This window comes from Spermophilus citellus (genome assembly GCF_964194105.1).
Source record: "Spermophilus citellus genome assembly, chromosome: 13".
Lineage (NCBI taxonomy): Eukaryota > Metazoa > Chordata > Mammalia > Rodentia > Sciuridae > Spermophilus > Spermophilus citellus.
Window position 1 is genome coordinate 86,505,568 of NC_138193.1, and position 17,912 is coordinate 86,523,479.

The 17,912-nt window shown below is 42.9% G+C and overlaps 1 protein-coding gene across 4 annotated transcripts in view; it reads left to right on the forward strand.

The window, feature by feature from the left end:
• CDC42EP3 (CDC42 effector protein 3) overlaps positions 1–13,151 on the forward strand; it is a 22,876-nt gene extending 9,725 nt beyond the window's left edge. For all 4 annotated transcript variants that reach the window (XM_081265072.1, XM_081265071.1, XM_081265073.1 and 1 more), the window contains exon 2: positions 12,082–13,151. In XM_081265072.1, coding sequence (XP_081121198.1) covers positions 12,319–13,083 — 765 coding nt within the window. In that variant the 5' untranslated portion in view covers positions 12,082–12,318 and the 3' untranslated portion in view covers positions 13,084–13,151. The remainder of the gene's footprint in view (positions 1–12,081) is intronic.
• The last annotated feature ends 4,761 nt before the right edge of the window (positions 13,152–17,912 follow it).

Below are 17,912 nucleotides of genomic sequence, written 5' to 3' on the forward strand. Positions count from 1 at the left end.
TGCCTACTTAACATTTATTTCCTCTGCTGGAACCACACAGTTTCACTGAAGATGGATATGATACCTAGCAATTGTCTCTCTAGAAATCAAATCATTTGTCTATGTGTATTGCTTAAATAACTATAGATTTCCAGAGGTTCTAGAAAATGTTTCTATGATCAGCAGGTAAAGATTTGTAGGACCTTAGGATGTTACTTACTCCTCAGGCTCTGGAAATCTGGACTCCCACAGTGTGAAGTCCTTTCCTGTGATTATTGCTCTGCCTTGGGCTTCCCTTTTCTATAGAATGTCCATTGTAGTTTCTTGAGATTTCCTAATACATTTTAGGCTGCATTAGCCAAGTTCTCCCCATCCCACTTCCTTTTGAAAGGAAATGGCAGGAGAGCAAGCCCATTGTTTCTCCAGGGTGTCATTCTTCAAGTATGACTTGAATATAACCAGGGGATCAGAATCATGCAGGGGACTGTTTTGTCAGATTTTCCTTGAGTCTTGACTAAGACACTGTTTGCACATTGCAGTCATGGATAAAAGTCATTTCCCATTTAAACAGCACGTCCACAAATATTTGCCCTAATCCCAAAGATCTGCACCATCATGTAGAATTACTCTGGCTAGCATTGATACACAGTTAAATTATTACCCTGCATGACAGAAGAAGACTTAAAATGTCTTACAAGAGAGTAAAAATGAACAAGAGCTTTTGCCATAACACAAGAGGTGGGAGTACTTTGTTAAATTACCTTTTTTCCCTGTAGAAGTTACAGAAAAACTTCACCTTACGTTTTCAGCAGGTCGGGGAGGGTTGGTGAGGAAGAGAATCACAGCATCTGTTTCATGCCTTCTGACCTGCTTGTTCATTCCACAAACATTTATTTAGAACCTACTATGAAGATCTAGTTCTCTCTCCCAGATGACAACTGAGTGGACAGGTGAACAGTCAGAACCGAGTGGTAATTTGTAGGTGTAAGGTATGCACTTGGCACTGGGAGTTCAGGAGGCCTTGTGAGTTGGCAGGAGGTATTGCTGCTGGGTGGGCAGTGCCCCAGATTTTCAGGGTAGGTCTGTTTGACAGGACTTGACTGGGAAAATGAGGCAGGGGAAGGAGTTGGAATGACAACTGGGTTTTGCAGTTGGATGATTTCCGCCATTGTTCAAGAGAAGAAAGTGTTGGAGGCAGGCAGAAAGAATAAAAACGGAGTGTCTAAGGGAAGCAAAGTGGAGGAGTCCAAAACACCAAAGGGGGAAAGTCCAGGGCTTCTCAAACTGTCTGAGAAGGGCCACTACTTTTCATTTTGTTGTTTGTTTCAATTTCCAATCTATTGTATAATGATACTGTGCACAGTTGAGTGTACAGCGTGGGCCACGGGTACTTCCCACACAAGCCCAACAATACCTAGCTCCCAGGTTTGCCAGTAGCCTCTTCAGTGAGTGGAGGGGGCAGTTTACTGATGACGTTTGTTAGGCAATGTCAAAAGTTTATATAGGTATTTTTACTTATGTTGTCATGGGCTGGCCCTAGTCCATGGACGCACTTTGAGTAGCACTGGTCTAGACTGAAGCAGACATGTGTGGGCTGAAGTTCGAATTTGGAAGTCACCATTAGAAGTGGTAGTTGAATACACATGCTGGCTATGATTGCAGGAAGATGGATATCCCTCCAACTCATTTTTATGAAAAAATGCCAACATCTAAAGCAGGGCTCAAACTTTTTTTTTTTTTTTTTTGGTAAGGAATCAATATTTAGGTTTGGAGAGCCACATGCAATCCATATCCCAGATACTCAACTTTGACCTTGTAGGGCAAAAACAACTATGCTGGAACTTCTCAGTCTCAGCACCACTGAGATTTGACCCCAGATTACTGTTCTAGGGACCATCCTAGGCACTGTAGGAATGTTTAGCACCATTACTACAAAATGTACCCACAAAATGCCAGAAGCGCCTCCTGTCATGGAATCAAAAATGTCTCCAGACATTGCCAGATGTCACCGGGGAAGGGATGTGGGAATCATGCTCAGTTGAGAACCACCAAGCGACAGACAATACATAAATGAATGACCATGAATGTGTTCTAATAAAGCTACTTACAAAAACAGGCAAGGGGCCAGACTTGACTTGCCCACTGTTGTTTATGGATCCTTAACTTAAGAGAGGGCAGAAGGAAACCTAAAAAGGCTTATTCAGTTAAATTTGAGAGTCTTCTGTATTCCAAACCCAAGAAGTGCTAGGGGAGGTTTGTATCAACAGAAGCTGTCATGTACAGCACCGTTGCTTACCTTATTCTTTCAGTCCCTCCCATCTACCTAGACATACTAGACATAAAATCACAAAACAGGAAAATAACAAATCACGTAAGTGTTACACAGCCCAAGAAAACCTCCAAGCAAGGCATCAGCAAGCCTGGTGTCCCTAGGGGAATTAGAGACTTCCTCCAGGAAGGAAGTGAGCGAAGCAGGTCCTGGAAGATGTTGTGCATAGTGGTGGATGGTAAGGAGGCAGGAGGACATTCCCTATAAGGAATACAGGGTTCTTAGTTTTAGAAAGTTAGAAGGGAAGTGTCCAAAGTGAGGGAAGGGAGTCATTGTCCCTGGTCAAAGCTGTGTGATTGCACTCTGTCATATGCATGTGCTTCCTCTGGGAAAAAAATTAATAGCACTTGACAATATTTTCTAAGAACAGGATGTTTGGTTTTTTTTTCCTTGAGGCTCAGAGGGCTTTTTTTTGGTTTAAAATTTTAATCTTTTGACCTTTAACACAAAGTCAAATTCCTTCTGAGATTGTTTTTGACAATAGCAAAAATACTGAGAAGTCCTAGTGAGTGGAGGCTGGAGCAGCAAGTGTCTAGGACCCTTTTTTACTTGCTTCTGGTTTCTGGGGAGGTCAGGTTAGCATCTCTGTCTCTCCTTGATGTTGAGATAGGAATGCATCGTTCCTCTTCACATGGCCAGATTTCAGAATAGGTTTTCTTCGTTGGCAGTTTTCAGGTTATCAGGCCTGCAGTGGTTAAAGTGCAGCTGTGGCTGAAATCCTAGCTCCCCCACATTTTGTCTGATGAACCTGAGATGTGGGCTTAATCTGAAACTATTTCCTAAGAAGTCTCTTTTCTGTATAGCAAGAGATAAAACCTGCCTGACCTGGAGCAAGCACTCAAATCTTAGCCATTACTCTTCACACATGGAGATTCTTTACAGAACCAAGCATTCCGAATTTGCTTTTTAGGGAGCCTCTGTAGATCTGTATTGGGAGCAAATCAACCTGCATCTTGTGATGGAAGAGCTAACATGATGGGTTTAACAATTCCAAATTTGAAGTTCACTGCATGCCGTGTGTTGTGGGAGGCAAAAGGAGGAAAAAGACCCAGTCTATGTTTACAGAAGAGCTTTCAGCCTAGCTAGAAATATGTGTGTATGGACGTGTATACAGCTAACACAGGGAGGTCTGCCGTGGAAGTGGTTTAGAATACAATGATCACCACCAAATTACAAAGACACCTGGCGCTGGTGTAATGCAGAGAAAGAAGCCATGTTTCAGCCCATCTAAGAAGCATGGATGATCGCAGAAGACCCTAGCAGGAAGGGGGAAGAGCATGGAAATCCCATATCTGACCCTCATCCCAGTAGGGAAATAAGAGTGTTCAGAGGGCCAAAATCTGAGAATGTGCATAAAGGCAAAGGACTAGGAACATGGCTATCTCAGGTGGCACGGACCAAGAGACCATACTCCGAATTTCTGTCAACTTGTCATTTTGGATCATTTGACGTTACTATTGTTAGAAGTGGAATTTTGCACAGAATGATTGCTGACTTAAATGTCTGTTTTTATATGAGCAACTAAGCAGCTTCCAAAGTTTTTTGCTTTTGAGCAGTTTAGAATGAATAAGGTTATTCCTGTATTGATATTGACTTTTTAGTGGCACTGGACCAAATAGGATTCATCAGTTAGGAAAGCACAGAAGCATTTCACAGCAGTGACCTTAGTAGATTCCTACCCACCAAACAAAAGCCTGGAGCACTTGGCTCGGCACTTCTGACCAGCCCTGAGGCAGAGTTCCATGTAAAGCCAGTCACGCACAAAGAACACAGCATGAAAGGACCTGCCCTATGCCTGCCTCATTATAACTGTCAGGGATCAATGTCCCTTTTGAGTCCTCCCCAATAACTCATTTTTTATAGGCAAAAAGGCTCTAATGGCCTCTCTTCAAAAGTGTTGGTACTTTGAGAGGTGGACGTTCTGTCATCCAATTTTGCTTCTACAAGTTCTTTCAAATAGTACAATTAGATCCTATAAACGTGAGGAGTGCACTCATCAGCAGTGAGTCTCCCATATGGTATTCGTGGGTCTCTATATAGTCAGGGTTGTAAAAGGAAAGTAAATACTAGCTGTAGCTGAATCATCAACATCTGTCCATTTATAAATAGTGGAAGGTGAGATGTATCAGGCTTTCTGAGGGTCCGCAAAATACATCCTGCTCACCCTGAGATCTGCATGGCGGGGCTCAGCGCTGGGAACTCAGTTAATGGAGCTTCACAGTTTTGAACACATAGGTTTGTCCTCAGTTTAGATGCTTTGGGGGAGAGGATAAGAATCTAAAAATAGAAAAGCCATCTTATCTTTTAAACCGGGCGGAGTGGAACAGACTAGAAGTATGAAAAGCATGTCCTGTAGGATGCTGTTGACTGGGTGTTCTCTGGTTACACTGATTTCTGTCTTGGATTTTCAGTTCAGTTTAATGTCAAATTTCTAACACTATGATCCCCCCCCCCCAGTTTTAAAATTCTTTTTCTGATTTAGAGAAACCCTCCTACAGAGGTTTGCAGAAGGATTGGCACGAATGCCCACATTGTAGGAATACTTTCGTGTTTCTGATACCAAAGGTTGGAGGTCATCGCTGTATTAGTCAAGCATAGCCATGTTCAAACAGAAAGCTTTTTCCAGGGAAAGTCTGAGTGTTCATGTGGGAATGTGACAGGGGATCATATGTAAATTAGCAGTGATAGTGCTTTTGTAAAGAGGGTGAATACCATCCTTCCTGCAGTATGGGGGGTTCCAGGGAACTGCTCCTCTCCTACAAAGATCCTCAGCCCATGCTCCTAGAAGTCCACTCCATCTTTCAAGAAACAGTCGGTTTCCTTGTAGTTTCTGCTTAGTAACCCTAGGGCCTCCCAGAACAAGTTAATCCCTTTTCCATTACGATTAAATGAATCCTTTAGATCCCTAAGGATTAATTTTCCCTCTCTATTAGTTTTCATTAAGCTGTTATAGTATTCGTTCCACTTCTTCTCATGTGTTCCCAGCTGCCCTCCTTAGAACTTGTAGGAACATGTTCCAGGTGGCCTTTGTCCCTTCTAAAGTGTGAAGCTCAGGGCCCAATTCGGTTGTCCAGTGTCTGAGTGCTGTGAAATATTTATCTTCTTTCCCTGGTGGGCAGCAGAGAAATGCCCCAAAGATGGAGGTGGGGAGGCAGTGGAGGGTGCTTGCCTGAGTCATAGTTCTTCCCTAGGACTGTTGATTCAGACAGGAAAGAGGAATAACTTTCGTATTTTTGTCTGAATGCTGATGACGGTGGCCAGGTGCTGGTAGGAGAAGTACACAGACGCTGTGCTGAGGCAAAGGGAAACATGATCAGAAGTTGGGATGACCTTGAAGGATGTGACAGCTAAGCCAGAGGGGCGTGGAATGCGGCTCACTTCCTGCAAGAAGCAGAAAGGAAAAGGGCCTCCGGTCCCTTGGGGCAGTGGCACCCTGCTCACCCCACCTGCCCCTGTTTTCACACATGTGCGTTTTAAATTAACAGAGCAACCTGTTTTGCAGGATGCATGAAATTTTTTGTACCCTTTCTCTCTTAAGAATTCATCTAAAAACAATTAGTAGAAAAAATCAAACATTCTTTTCTTAAAATAAATGGGATTTTTTTTTTTGATCCCAAACTCTTTGTTCTTTTCAGAGCCCTGTGAGCTGCCAATACAGTCAACTCTGAGTAATTCAGGAACTGATTTTTCAGTCTGTGTTTTTTTTTTCATAACCCCTTGCTTTCCCCCTTCTTAGTCGTTGCTCTGTTTTGGTATCTAAAGTAATTATTTTATTTGCCAAAAGGATGATAGAGAAATGAAGCAAAGTTCTGCTTCAGGATTATTTTTCCTTCATATAATTGTTGTTACTGTGATTATTTCTACTATTGCTGCCATTTATACTAAAGGCAGTCACAAGTACCTAAAATTGTCCAGCCTAATGAATAGTGACCATTCAGCTGTCTGCCTTCTTTATCAAAAGTGTGGCTTTGGGCCGGCAGTGTAGTTTAATGGAAGAGCCCTTGCTGAGCAGGCGTGAGGCCCTGGGTTTGTTCCCTGGCACCACAAAGAAAAATAAGAGGGTGGCTCTGTCTTCCTCTGGGGTTCTTTGTATCTTGATACCTTGGATTTCTCACAGATACCTGTAAGTGGGAGTATGTCCATTCCCAGCTGGACTCTGCATCCCACATCCATCTGCTGGGCATTCTCACCTCCAGAGGATGCCAAGTGGCTCCCTGGGGAGCTGGGCCTTGTTGTTGGCTAGGCTTTCCTCTCCAGTGCCCAGGAACTGCAGTGTTTGTTTTCAAAGGAATCTAAATTTCCAAAGAGTATTATCTGAGTGTCCATCTAAGTGGGGAAAAAGAAGCAAAGCATGATCTAAGAACTAGGAGACCCGGATTAGCAATCATGGAGAGTTCAGATTTCAGGGACAAGGGTAGGGCTTTTGAGAAAGGGCTGTGCATAGGAACCTTTCTTTCTGTCTGACTTTTAAGATTCAGGGAAGAGAACAAGAGTAGAGGAATGATGACTAAAGAAAGCTGGAGATGCACAAAAGTGAATTGCAGGGTGAAAAAGGGAGCCCTCACTGCAGGAAAGCAATGGAGTTGGGAAGGGGAAGGCCTGAGTGTGAGTGACCATCTGTGTCCCTAGCCATCTCCCAAGCTGAGACCTGTGCCCTGAGCCTCGGCAACTCCACCTGCCTGTCCTCCCTCGGTGAGGATGCCCTGCCATTCCTCCAGCATCCTGTGCTCTCCTGCCTCTTGGCTTTTCTCATTTCTCTTCTGACTGAAAACACTTCTGCAATCTTTGCCCACTCCGCACAATATCATTCAATGCCCTCTTCAGCAAAGGCCAGATCACAATGGGAAGAAGTGGCCTGACCCTTTGCCAAGCCTGAATGACAGGAGGCTCAGCCCTCATGGGAGGGCTTCATGTCTATACACTGTCATGCCTGCTTTGCCTTTGAACACATTTTCTTGTAGAAATGTTGGTGTTCTGATCCATAAATCTTAAGTTCCACAGCCTTTGTAGGACCTAAGTACCATGTGTAAAACAGGCTTTCCAAAAGAGTATAATCTGAGGCCCCTGCATTTTTTATTATTAAGTAGTCAATTCATTGAAATAATTTCAAAATCCAAAATCGTAAAAAGATATAGCATGAAAACTTTGTTTTTCACCCTCATTCCTTTCCATCCACTTCCCCTGAGAGCAGCCACCACCAGTATTAACATCTTATGTATGCTTCCAGAAATATTCTATAAACTTACCACCCAGAGCAAATATATTTACACAGTTTTGCACCTTTTTATTCCTTTGAAGATGCACATCTTTGGTTTCTTGTCATTGGTACATGTTAAAAACTTCATCGTTTAATGAGATGTAATTAGTATTCATTTGCATGGATATACTTAATTTATTTAACCAGCCCTCTGAAGGTGGACAGTTAGGTTGTTTCCATCTCTCGGCTGTTATAAACTGTGCTGGTTTGAACACTCTGTACTTTTTTCCCCATATATGTAAGTGGAATAAGTCCCTATTAGGGAATCTGGGATCAGAAAGCACATGATTGGCAGTTTTTATAGATATTGCCAAACTGTCTTCCATTGAAGTTGGACCTGTTCATGCTTCTGTTGTCAGTGTGTGGCAGGGGAGGAGGGTTCCTGGTCCTTATCAGCCCAGGGCATTGCCACACAGTTGTGTCTTAAACAGGCTTTGAAATGTGACCCCTTCAAGATTTGGGCTCATTGAATTCTCAGAGAGTGTGCTCATTCAATGACAGGTCAAGATCTTAAACCCCAGAGCCCAGCCTCCTGGCTTAGTGCTTGATAGCATGTGACCTTGGCAGGATGACTTGACTTCTGTGCCTCAGTAGTGTCTCATTTGTAAAATCAGGAAATTAATATACTAGAAACTGCATCCTCCTGGGTTCCACATCAAAGGTTGGAACAGTGCCTGACTTCCAGGCTGCTCTGTCATACAAAGGTGCTGCTGGCTCCTGCGAGACTGACATGCCCTCTCCACGATCTGTCCCTTTTACTAGTGGATAAGCCACCTCATTAGGTTGCTGCATAAGCCATGGCAGAGGTGGTGTTAAAAGAGCAGTCATCTTGGAAAGGAAAAGAGGAAAACTGATCGAGCTTTGTAGGGGTCCACTGGCTGATAAGCTGGGAGCCCAGAGTGTTCAGGAAGGAGAGGGGGAAGTGGTCAGTAAGAGACATCAGCACTGGATCACCTCTCCTAAGAGGAAGACTGGGTGCCTCCAGCTGAGAGGAGGATAGATAGCAGATAAGATAGAGTGGGACTAGGTCAGAGCTCCCAGATGCTTCCACAACATCACAGACATCAACTCATTTAAAGTTGCAAGCCTGACATATTTGCCCAGAATTCCTTTTTTTTTTTTTTAAACTTCACATGTATTGGGGAGCTCTTAGGAATGGCACAGAGTAGACATTAAATATAAATTATTATTTTTAAAGTCCTAGAAGCCCAGAAGTCAGGCAGTAAAAACTATGGAAAGTAGTCCAAAAAAAAAAGGCAAAGAAAAGAAAGAAAAAACTCTGCAGAATCACCACCTACAGCTTCTAAGCTCTCTTACCTTTTCCTTTGCTTTCAGCCATTTCCCTCCAACCTTTGTCTTCCTGCCACTAACATAAAATGCAACTCTTGCTAAGCTGCAGGAGCCTCTGCCTGGAGGGCTGCAGAGCTCATCCCCTGTGCCTCCGAAAGCAGCATCCCCTCGTGGTCCTCACCATCCCAGATCCTTTTCCAGTTAAAGGGCTGGTGTGAGCGACCCAAGCAGAGGGGCAAAGAACTGCTCTCTGGCTACATAGTCATGGGATTTTTAAAAACTTATTTGGAAGCTCCTCTCCCAGGTCCCAGCCTTGAGTAACCCAACTTCACCAGCTGGCCACAAGCAGCCCTTGTGTGGCCCTGAATCACAATGTCTCCACAGCAGCTGCGTCCAGCCTTGTGTGCTGAGGACCACTGCTCCCATGCGCAGCTGTTCTTCAGAGCTGCTCACCACCTCCTGCAGTCTTGGCTCCTGCAGGCAGTCATCTATCCTGTGCCCAGAGAGCAGGACAGTGGTACCAGGAATCCTAGGCTGGGACCCAGTATTGAGCATTTAAACAGGCAGGAAGTTCTGATGTTTTAGCAGGAAGACCCAAGGTCTCAACTTGTTACTGGGACAAGACCCAAATCAGAGCTAATATTAACACCAGGACTATGATCCTGTCTTGTTTGGCAGCTCTGTGGTCAGCCCATTCAGAGTGGGAGCATACGTTCCTGCTGCTGCCCAGGCCTCTGCACACCCAGAGCCACGGTGGGACTGGGTGTCTAGCTCATCAAGCTCGGCTTTCTCAGGCCTAGTTGCTGGACAGCTTGCTGCACCCTGGGCAAGCCACTTTCCTAACAGAGCTAGTTGTTACCTTTGCCAGTGGGTGGTGGAGCACCGTTCTTGTCACCTGCCACTGGCAAGTCAATTTAAAACTCTTGCTGAAAGGAAAGAAATATGGAGCAGATGCAGACAGCCTCCAGCTGCTACAAAACAAATGTGGCTCTCTTCAAGCCACCATCTAACCAACCCTCAGAATATTTATTGGCAGGCTCTGCTGCCAAGACTGGAAAGCCATATGGGAGAAGTTGCAACAAAGATGGAGAAGAATTTAGCCTCTCCATGTCAACTGAGGCAGCTGAAGAGTCGAAAGATTATTTTCAAGAGATAAGAGTTTCTCTTCAGTAAATGAAGGCCTGATATCCCCCAAAGCCTTCATGTAGCTCTTCTCTTCTAATCTTATCATGTTGTATGGTCAGGGAGATTGTGTTTTCTATGCTGGTAACAAATTACTACAGACCTAGTGGCTTACAACAGCCCCTATTTGTTATCTCATGTTATCTTACAGTTTCTGTGGGCCAGGGCTATGTCTCATCTGACACTTGACTGGGGAATGACATGTTCTCTAATATCATTGTCAGAATTCATCTAATGGGCCTGTCATAGCACGACAGCTTACTTCTTCAAAATCAGCAATGGCGGTCTCTCTCCCATCAGCTCAGATGGGTTCTTCTTGTAGTGTAACCTAACTGGGGCATGGCATATCTCCTTTACCATACTATTTTGTACAGAAAGAAGTCATAGGTTCTACCCACAGAGGCATTAATATCAGCAGGCAGATCATAGGGTTTTCTTAGAATTATTCCTACCCCAGGGAGAGAGCCAAGCCTTACCAATAATGTTTCCAAGTGAAGGCCCAGTCTATTTTATATAATCACAATGGTTTTTATTTTCTTTGAAATGGCGCAGTTTTGTTCTTTCCACCTCAAAATATCTTCAAATCCTCAAATCCTTGTCAGCTCAGTACTCTGCCACAGCTTGATTCCAACTCTAGCTCTTTTGATTATATTATTGAAAAAGGGTCATTTTTTTCTTCTAATTTCCATTTTCTCATCTATAGGGATGCATCTTAAGAAGATTTTATTGGACACCTACATAATAGTCACTGTCACTAACACTTCAGTTTGTGTTAGCTTTTTGTTAACATGACCAAAATACCTGACAGGAACAGCGTAGAGGCGGAAAAGTTGATTTGGGCTCACAGTTTCAGAGGTTCAGTCTGTGGTCAGTTGACTCTCTTGCTCTGGGCCCGAGGTGAGGCAGAACGCCATGTTGGAAGAGCATGGCAGAGAGACATTACTCAGCTCCTGGCAGCTAGAAACAGAGAGAGAGAAAGAGGTGCCAGGGACAAAATATAAACCCCAAAGTCATGCCCCTGGTGACCTTCTTACTCTAGCCAGGCCCCACTTGCCATGCAGTACAGCCTTCAAATGATTAATCCAGCAAATGAATTGCTCCACCGATTAGGTTTCAGCTCTTAAAATCTGATCATTTTACCTCTGAATATTGCTCTATTGCCTGATATGAGCTTTTGGTGGAGGGGTGTACCTCATATCCAAACCGTAATACAGCCTCTTTCCTGTTAGACTGTTTATTTGATTACATTAGTTTTATTTATGTACAGAACTCAACAAAAAAAAGTACTGTCAGCGTTGCTACTGTGCGTACACCAAAGCACAAAAAAGAAAATATACTTAATAAGTTTCATCGTCATAGACTTTCTTCTTAGAATAGAAGGAAAGGACTAAAATCTTAGACTTGTTCAGAAAATTGTGTCCATAGCCATATGTAAATATGTCCAAAAATAGAAGAGAGATCAGTGGAATAGAGGAAGGGGATTGAGGGGACAAAGACGAGGGATAGAAAAATGGAAGAACAGTGGTATGAATCTGACCTAACCTTCCTATGTATATATGTGAATATTCCACAGTAAATCTCACCTTTATGTATATCTGGAAGACACTAGTGAAAAAAAGAAAAAAGAAGAACTATAAATAGCAGAAAGATCAGTAGGGTGGAGGGAAGGGAACAGGGGGAGGAAAAGGAAAGGGAAATGGGAAGTATTGGGGACTGAATTAGGGCAAATTATATTCCCTCCTTTCATAATTATGTCAAATGAAGCCTAATATTATGTATAACTAAAAAATTAGTTTACCAAGGCATTGATGTCATAGTTTTACAGTTTTTAAGTCCCTCATTCTCTTTTTTTCCCCTGTTTTCAGGAAACTAAGTCAACTGAGATTAATAAATCCCTTACTAAGATTAAAAGTTGTTATCCTGCTTAGAGGAAGGAAACAAGATAAAGTTGGGCTGTAGGTGGAAAGTGGTCCTGCCGTTGTGTACAGGCCAGAGTGAACCCTGAAGCATCCAAAGATTAAAACCACTTTGGTTTCTTCTCCAGGTCTCTCCTCGCCCTGGAAGGGATTGGATGATGTAACCCACTCTCCAGGAAGCCCCACGTGGCCGTGAGCTCAACCAGGTGTCTCGGACCCCATTTCATTTCAGAGCCACTTCTGAGCCACTCAAGGAAAATGATGTGACAGTTCCTAGCCAGAAGGACTTTGGGGGAACGTTGAACATCTGTGCAGAGAGTGGCCCCTTTCCCCTTTGGTGAAATAGACAATTCTCAAATTCCAAAATGCCAGCCAAGACCCCGATCTACCTTAAAGCTGCCAACAACAAGAAAGGGAAGAAGTTCAAGCTGAGGGACATCTTGTCTCCTGATATGATTAGTCCCCCCCTGGGAGACTTTCGCCACACCATTCACATCGGCAAAGAGGGCCAGCACGACGTCTTCGGGGACATTTCCTTCCTTCAGGGGAACTACGAGCTTCTGCCTGGCAACCAGGAGAAGGCCCGCTCGGGCCAGCTCCCGGCGCACTACGAGTTCCTCCGGGCCAACAGCACCTCGGACTCCGTGTTCACAGAAACGCCCTCCCCCGTGCTCAAAAACGCCATCTCCCTCCCCACCATCGGAGGGTCCCAAGCTCTTATGTTGCCCTTATTGTCACCGGTGACATTTAATTCCAAACAGGAGTCCTTTGGGCCACCGAAGCTGCCCAGGCTCAGCTGTGAGCCCGTCATGGAGGAGAAAGCTCAGGAGAAAAGCCGTGTGCTGGAGAATGGGACCATCCACCAGGGAGATGCCTCGTGGGGCTCCAGTGGCTCAGCATCGCAGTCCAGCCAGGGCAGGGACAGCCACTCCTCCAGCCTGTCCGAACAGTATGCCGACTGGCCGGCCGAGGACATGTTTGACCATCCCTCCCCATGCGAGCAGGTGAAGGGAAAGACCAAATCCCAGGAGTCCCTCTCGGACCTCACAGGTTCCCTCCTCTCCCTCCAGCTGGATCTTGGGCCCTCGCTTTTGGATGAGGTGCTGAATGTCATGGATAAAAATAAGTAACAGGATGCCAGCTCTTTTCCTTTGGGGTAAAAGGTACCAAAATAAACAAACAAACAAACAAAAAAAAACCAGAAACTCAGCTAACCACAGTTGAAGAGAAGAGCTTCCCTGGCTGTTTTTTTGCAGTTACGTGATGCGTTTTCTAAAATAATTGTTCCTACAAAATATTTTTTTACCTGTTATGCCCTGTTTGCAAAAACAGTTTAGAAAAAGCAACAACAAAAACCCTGTCCTGGCAAAAAGAGGAAATGAGTCAGAACCCATTTTTGGCGGGCACTGCTGATTGATGTTCAGCTAACATTTTTTTTGGTTTGCAGACGCATAAGAAATCTGCCTTGGCCAGGATTGGCACTAGCTATGGAGAGCTGAGCAAGTCACACTAAGAAACTTCACAGTACTCCAACAGTTTATGAGTTAAGAGAAAGTCCAAATTTTAACACTTAAGCCTTTTTTTCTAGACTCTTTTGTATATGATATTGTTTGGGCTCATGATAGCAAATTCTCCAGTGTTAAAACTTTTCTCTGTTTTCACATTTGAGCAATTTTATGGGTTTGGGGGATTTTCTTGTAGTTCTTATATATCCCTTATATATTATATCTATATTGCAAAATTTTGACTGTCAGCTACATGTTGGTAAGACACAAGCAAGGTATTACTGTAACTAAGTTATTTTTAAAGTTAAAATATATTTTTATGTGCCTTTGGCTTTTTATTGCAGAGTCTACATTTTATAGATAACACATCAAATGTCATTTGACTTGTTTCCATTAGGGTTCCATTGTAAGCTGTGTATGTGTGAGTTTAGACAAGCATATTCATTCTTGGCTTTTTTTTTTTTTCCTTCGTCTGTTACCATACTTCTAACAGCAGCCAACAACGGATTTTAAAGTGTAAAGGCACAGGTTACTCATGATGCTTCTGCAGAGACTGTGGGCTACACCACGTAATGCTATTTGGAAATATGAGTATTTTAGTACAGTACATACTTGCATTACTTAGGTACTTCATACAACACAATAAAGAGTAAATGTTAAAATGAATTTGCTTGTTTATAATAAACAAGAACATAAGAGAATAAGAATATTTTCTTTAAGTCCAGCTAGGAAAATTCCTTCTCTGAAAGGTTCCTGAACCTTTAAAACAAGGTAAGAAATTATTTCCATCCATTCTGTAATTTTGATTAATTCCAAATTAATCATTTGAAGATTTTGAAGCACCTGTCCTCAATTTTAGGAGAAATGAACATGTGAGATCAGAATTTTTTTTTAATTATTATTATCAACTTCTCAGTGCTCATTTCAGTGCATCTCCTCCCTTGAACACCCTCCACAGCAGATTCTTACAAACCCATCTCATCCTGTAGGATAAAGATTTGTCCTCAAGGAAGGCAGTAGAGAGACTTCCCTTTACCTAAGCCTCTGAGATGCCCTGAGGGTGTTGATTAAGGAAACAAGAACTGGAAACAGAGATTCTTGTCTTGTCAACTACTCCTTCCCTGCCAAAGAAAATACTTGCACACAATAATTGCCAGTTCTCTCTCAGAAACTTCTATTTCTCCGTGAGATGTATCCCTGAAAGGACTTCCCCTCCCAACCATCTCAGTGATTCTTTCCCCAGGCTTGGAGTTCTTGAACTTTTATTATCTGATCACCTGAAATAACTTTTGAACTGTGGGTGAGATGCACTGAGGACAACTAACCAAGGAGAGGAGGAAACATTCCCGGGAGCATTGAGTGCTTTCCAACTGTATGTCTTTACCCCACGGCTTACCCAGTGTTCCTTTGCTATTGGACCACACCCCACTACGTCCAGTTCCCAGTTCCCAATAGACTTCCCAACCTCTTCTAAATTTTGTCAGTGAGGCTAAGTCTGATGAGCTCAGAATTTGTAGTTAGTGTTAACAAGGCTCCTTCCACCCCTTCCCTATCTTAATTATTATTGATCATATTCAGACTCTTGTTATACTCTTTATCTGTTGCAGGAAAAGGTCAACTGTTACGTGAGAGGAGAACAAGGTCTCTGCATTTTCTCTGCTGCCTCTCGCAACCACAAACCACGCAGAACATCTCTGCTGGTACTAAGTTTGTTTGCCACTGTCTAAGTGATCCTACATCATGCATGTGGTTAGCCACTTTACTTTCTCCAAGCCCATTCACACACACTGTCTCCTGTTAGGTGCACAGACATGCCACCTATTAGGAAGAAGAAACAAAGCCACTTCCAACATGTATTGAGTTAGTTCTCCTAAGGCAGCCTTTGATCCCTGGTCCCTTTTCTAGGGAGCAGGTGCACAACTGGTGGTAACTTTCTGTTCTACAAAGAAGCCTTTTAGACTCACACCTGCCAAGAGCTGAACTGATGTTCTCAACCCCTGAACATTCTTCCACTTATAACCTAATTTATCTTCACTTGTTTAAAGATAAGGAAATCTAAGATGCATTTTATTTGCAAACTGAAATAGAATGGCAAGCTTCCTGTGACCCAACAACCAGTAAAGATGCATGCAATTCACACAGAGAGGGAGGGACCTTTCTTGTTAAGGTAGGCAAAATTCTTAGGGCTGAACTTTTTACTGAACACAAGGCCTAACAAATGACAAGCTATGTTATTTCTGCCTAAAATCATCTGCTTGAAAAGGTCCACATATCAGAGTACTAAGCTACTAAGCCCTTCTTAAATATAAAGTCATTAATTATCACATTTCTGTGAGCCAGTAGCACTATCTGCAAGCACACAGGACTAAATTGGTTGAACAGAAAAAAGAAGCTGACTCTCCAGAATTACAGTCTAGTCATTTTTTATATTACTGCAAGCTGCCTTTTTTCTGAAGGCTCCCTGCAAACACTTGAATCATGGACTGGAGGAAAGGTAGGAGTCCCTGAATGAAGTTGATAAATATTTTAGAAGAGTATACATTAAAGTATACATTAAATAATGATTCTAACCCTCTAACCCTCCTACTGTACAGCCAGGCGAGGTTGGATCATTTTACTGTGAAATATATAAACAATAGAACATGATAATTTGATGATATTTCTCTAGTAAGAATATCTCCTTTGGTAATTAAGTTAGCAACCTAGTCTCAGATAAAATTCTCAGAGTTTAGAATTATTCCCCCAGATTGTCCGTAAGCCATGTAAATAGGATGTTTTTCTGTGTTCCCACCCACACTTTTGGACCAGATCCAGCAAAATGAGAAAGGTTTCTGAATTCAGTCAAATGATAAGCCACCATTGGGCTGCATAAGTAGCCTTCAGGTTGTTTGGCTATTTGAGTTTCAGGATAGCCATAATAACAAAACTGTTCTCACACATTAATGTATTGGTACTGTCTGAGCAATGCATTTATTTTCTAAAGAAGAAAAGTCCCCCTGGTAGATTTCACACATTTGTTTCATCTGACTATACCTAGAGCAGCATGTGGTTTATTCTAAGGGTACACTATTTCATCCAGCGAACTTTCTGAGAATGTTTAATTTTCACCTTATTCTTAGCACAAGTAGGTCTAAATATTTCCTGCTTGAGTTGTCAGGGAGTCATCATTCTGTGGTAAAATGCTCCAAAGAATGTCATGTGGAGGACCAGGAATTATGCTTGCTTTATGAAGTGATATGTAACGATGAAATCTGTTTTACAACTACTGTGCTGCATTTAATTATCTTCCATTTTTACTTTTAAAAAATTCGATAATGATGTCACTTCCATTGGCTTTCAATGGAAGTCAATAATCATCCTTTGAAGGTCAGCCAAATTCCCTTCATGGAAAGCAGATTGACACGGGTGAAAGATAAAAACATCTGCCCAAATCAAAGCCATCGTGCAGAGTAGAGTTAATATTCCAGAGATTCATCATGCAGAGATGTCTGCCATACATCAAAATTAGCAACGCTGAATAAGTGAATTGTGTATTATGCTCACCATAAAATCATTACTGGAATATGTCACAAAACATGTGCGTGATTCATTGCCAAAAGGAACACTGGAGAAAAAGCTTTGCGTTCTGGAGAGGGAGATACCAGGGGCAGCTTCATGCCAAAGAAGGACCTGAAGAGGACCTTGGGAGACTCATGAAATTTTTTAATGAGAGGGACATTCTTAGGAGGAAGGAGATCGTGAGCAAATAAAAAGATACACTCCCATCCTAATAGGGTCTCTACCCCACCTAGAATTGGTATTTAAAAATGCTCACTTCTGGGCATGAAATACTGTTCCCACTCCAGAGAAGACCCTTTAGTAGAAGAAGACAAGACTCTGAAATCAAATAGATGATTCCCAGGGTTAAATGATTATGTAAAATTAGCCACCATCCTGGGAAAGCTCATGCCCTGTCCCTAGTGCATATTCTGTGAACTGAAGGCCAGAGTAGGGACACCACTAGTGAGGCTGACTCATATGAATGAGAGGCACTCCACCAGATGGAACAAGTTCTTATTACTGTCCCAAGACTTGAACACTCTTAGGATGCTGTTCCTCCAGGAACTTCCTCACACCCCTCTCAACCCATCTTTTTCAGGGCTGTCTTATCACCTCTGACCCAATATCCTTAAGACCAAGAGAGAATGCTCCTCAGAAAATAATAAGGAGGTTCCAAATATCACTAAAGAGTCTCAGCTGAGTATTCTTTTTCTAAACTGGGCCTCCAGAACGTGAGAGAGTCAGGGATTCTAACTAATGGAACAGGAAAATCAACTCAACAGGGTAGAAGCAAATGTCCCCTGAAGTTCTCTCAAATTCCTTAAATTCACACTCACCAAACTGAGGCCCAGAGAAAGGCAGAAGTCCTGGACTTAGGTCCAGCTTCTTCCCAGGAGTGATTTCTGGATGGTTCT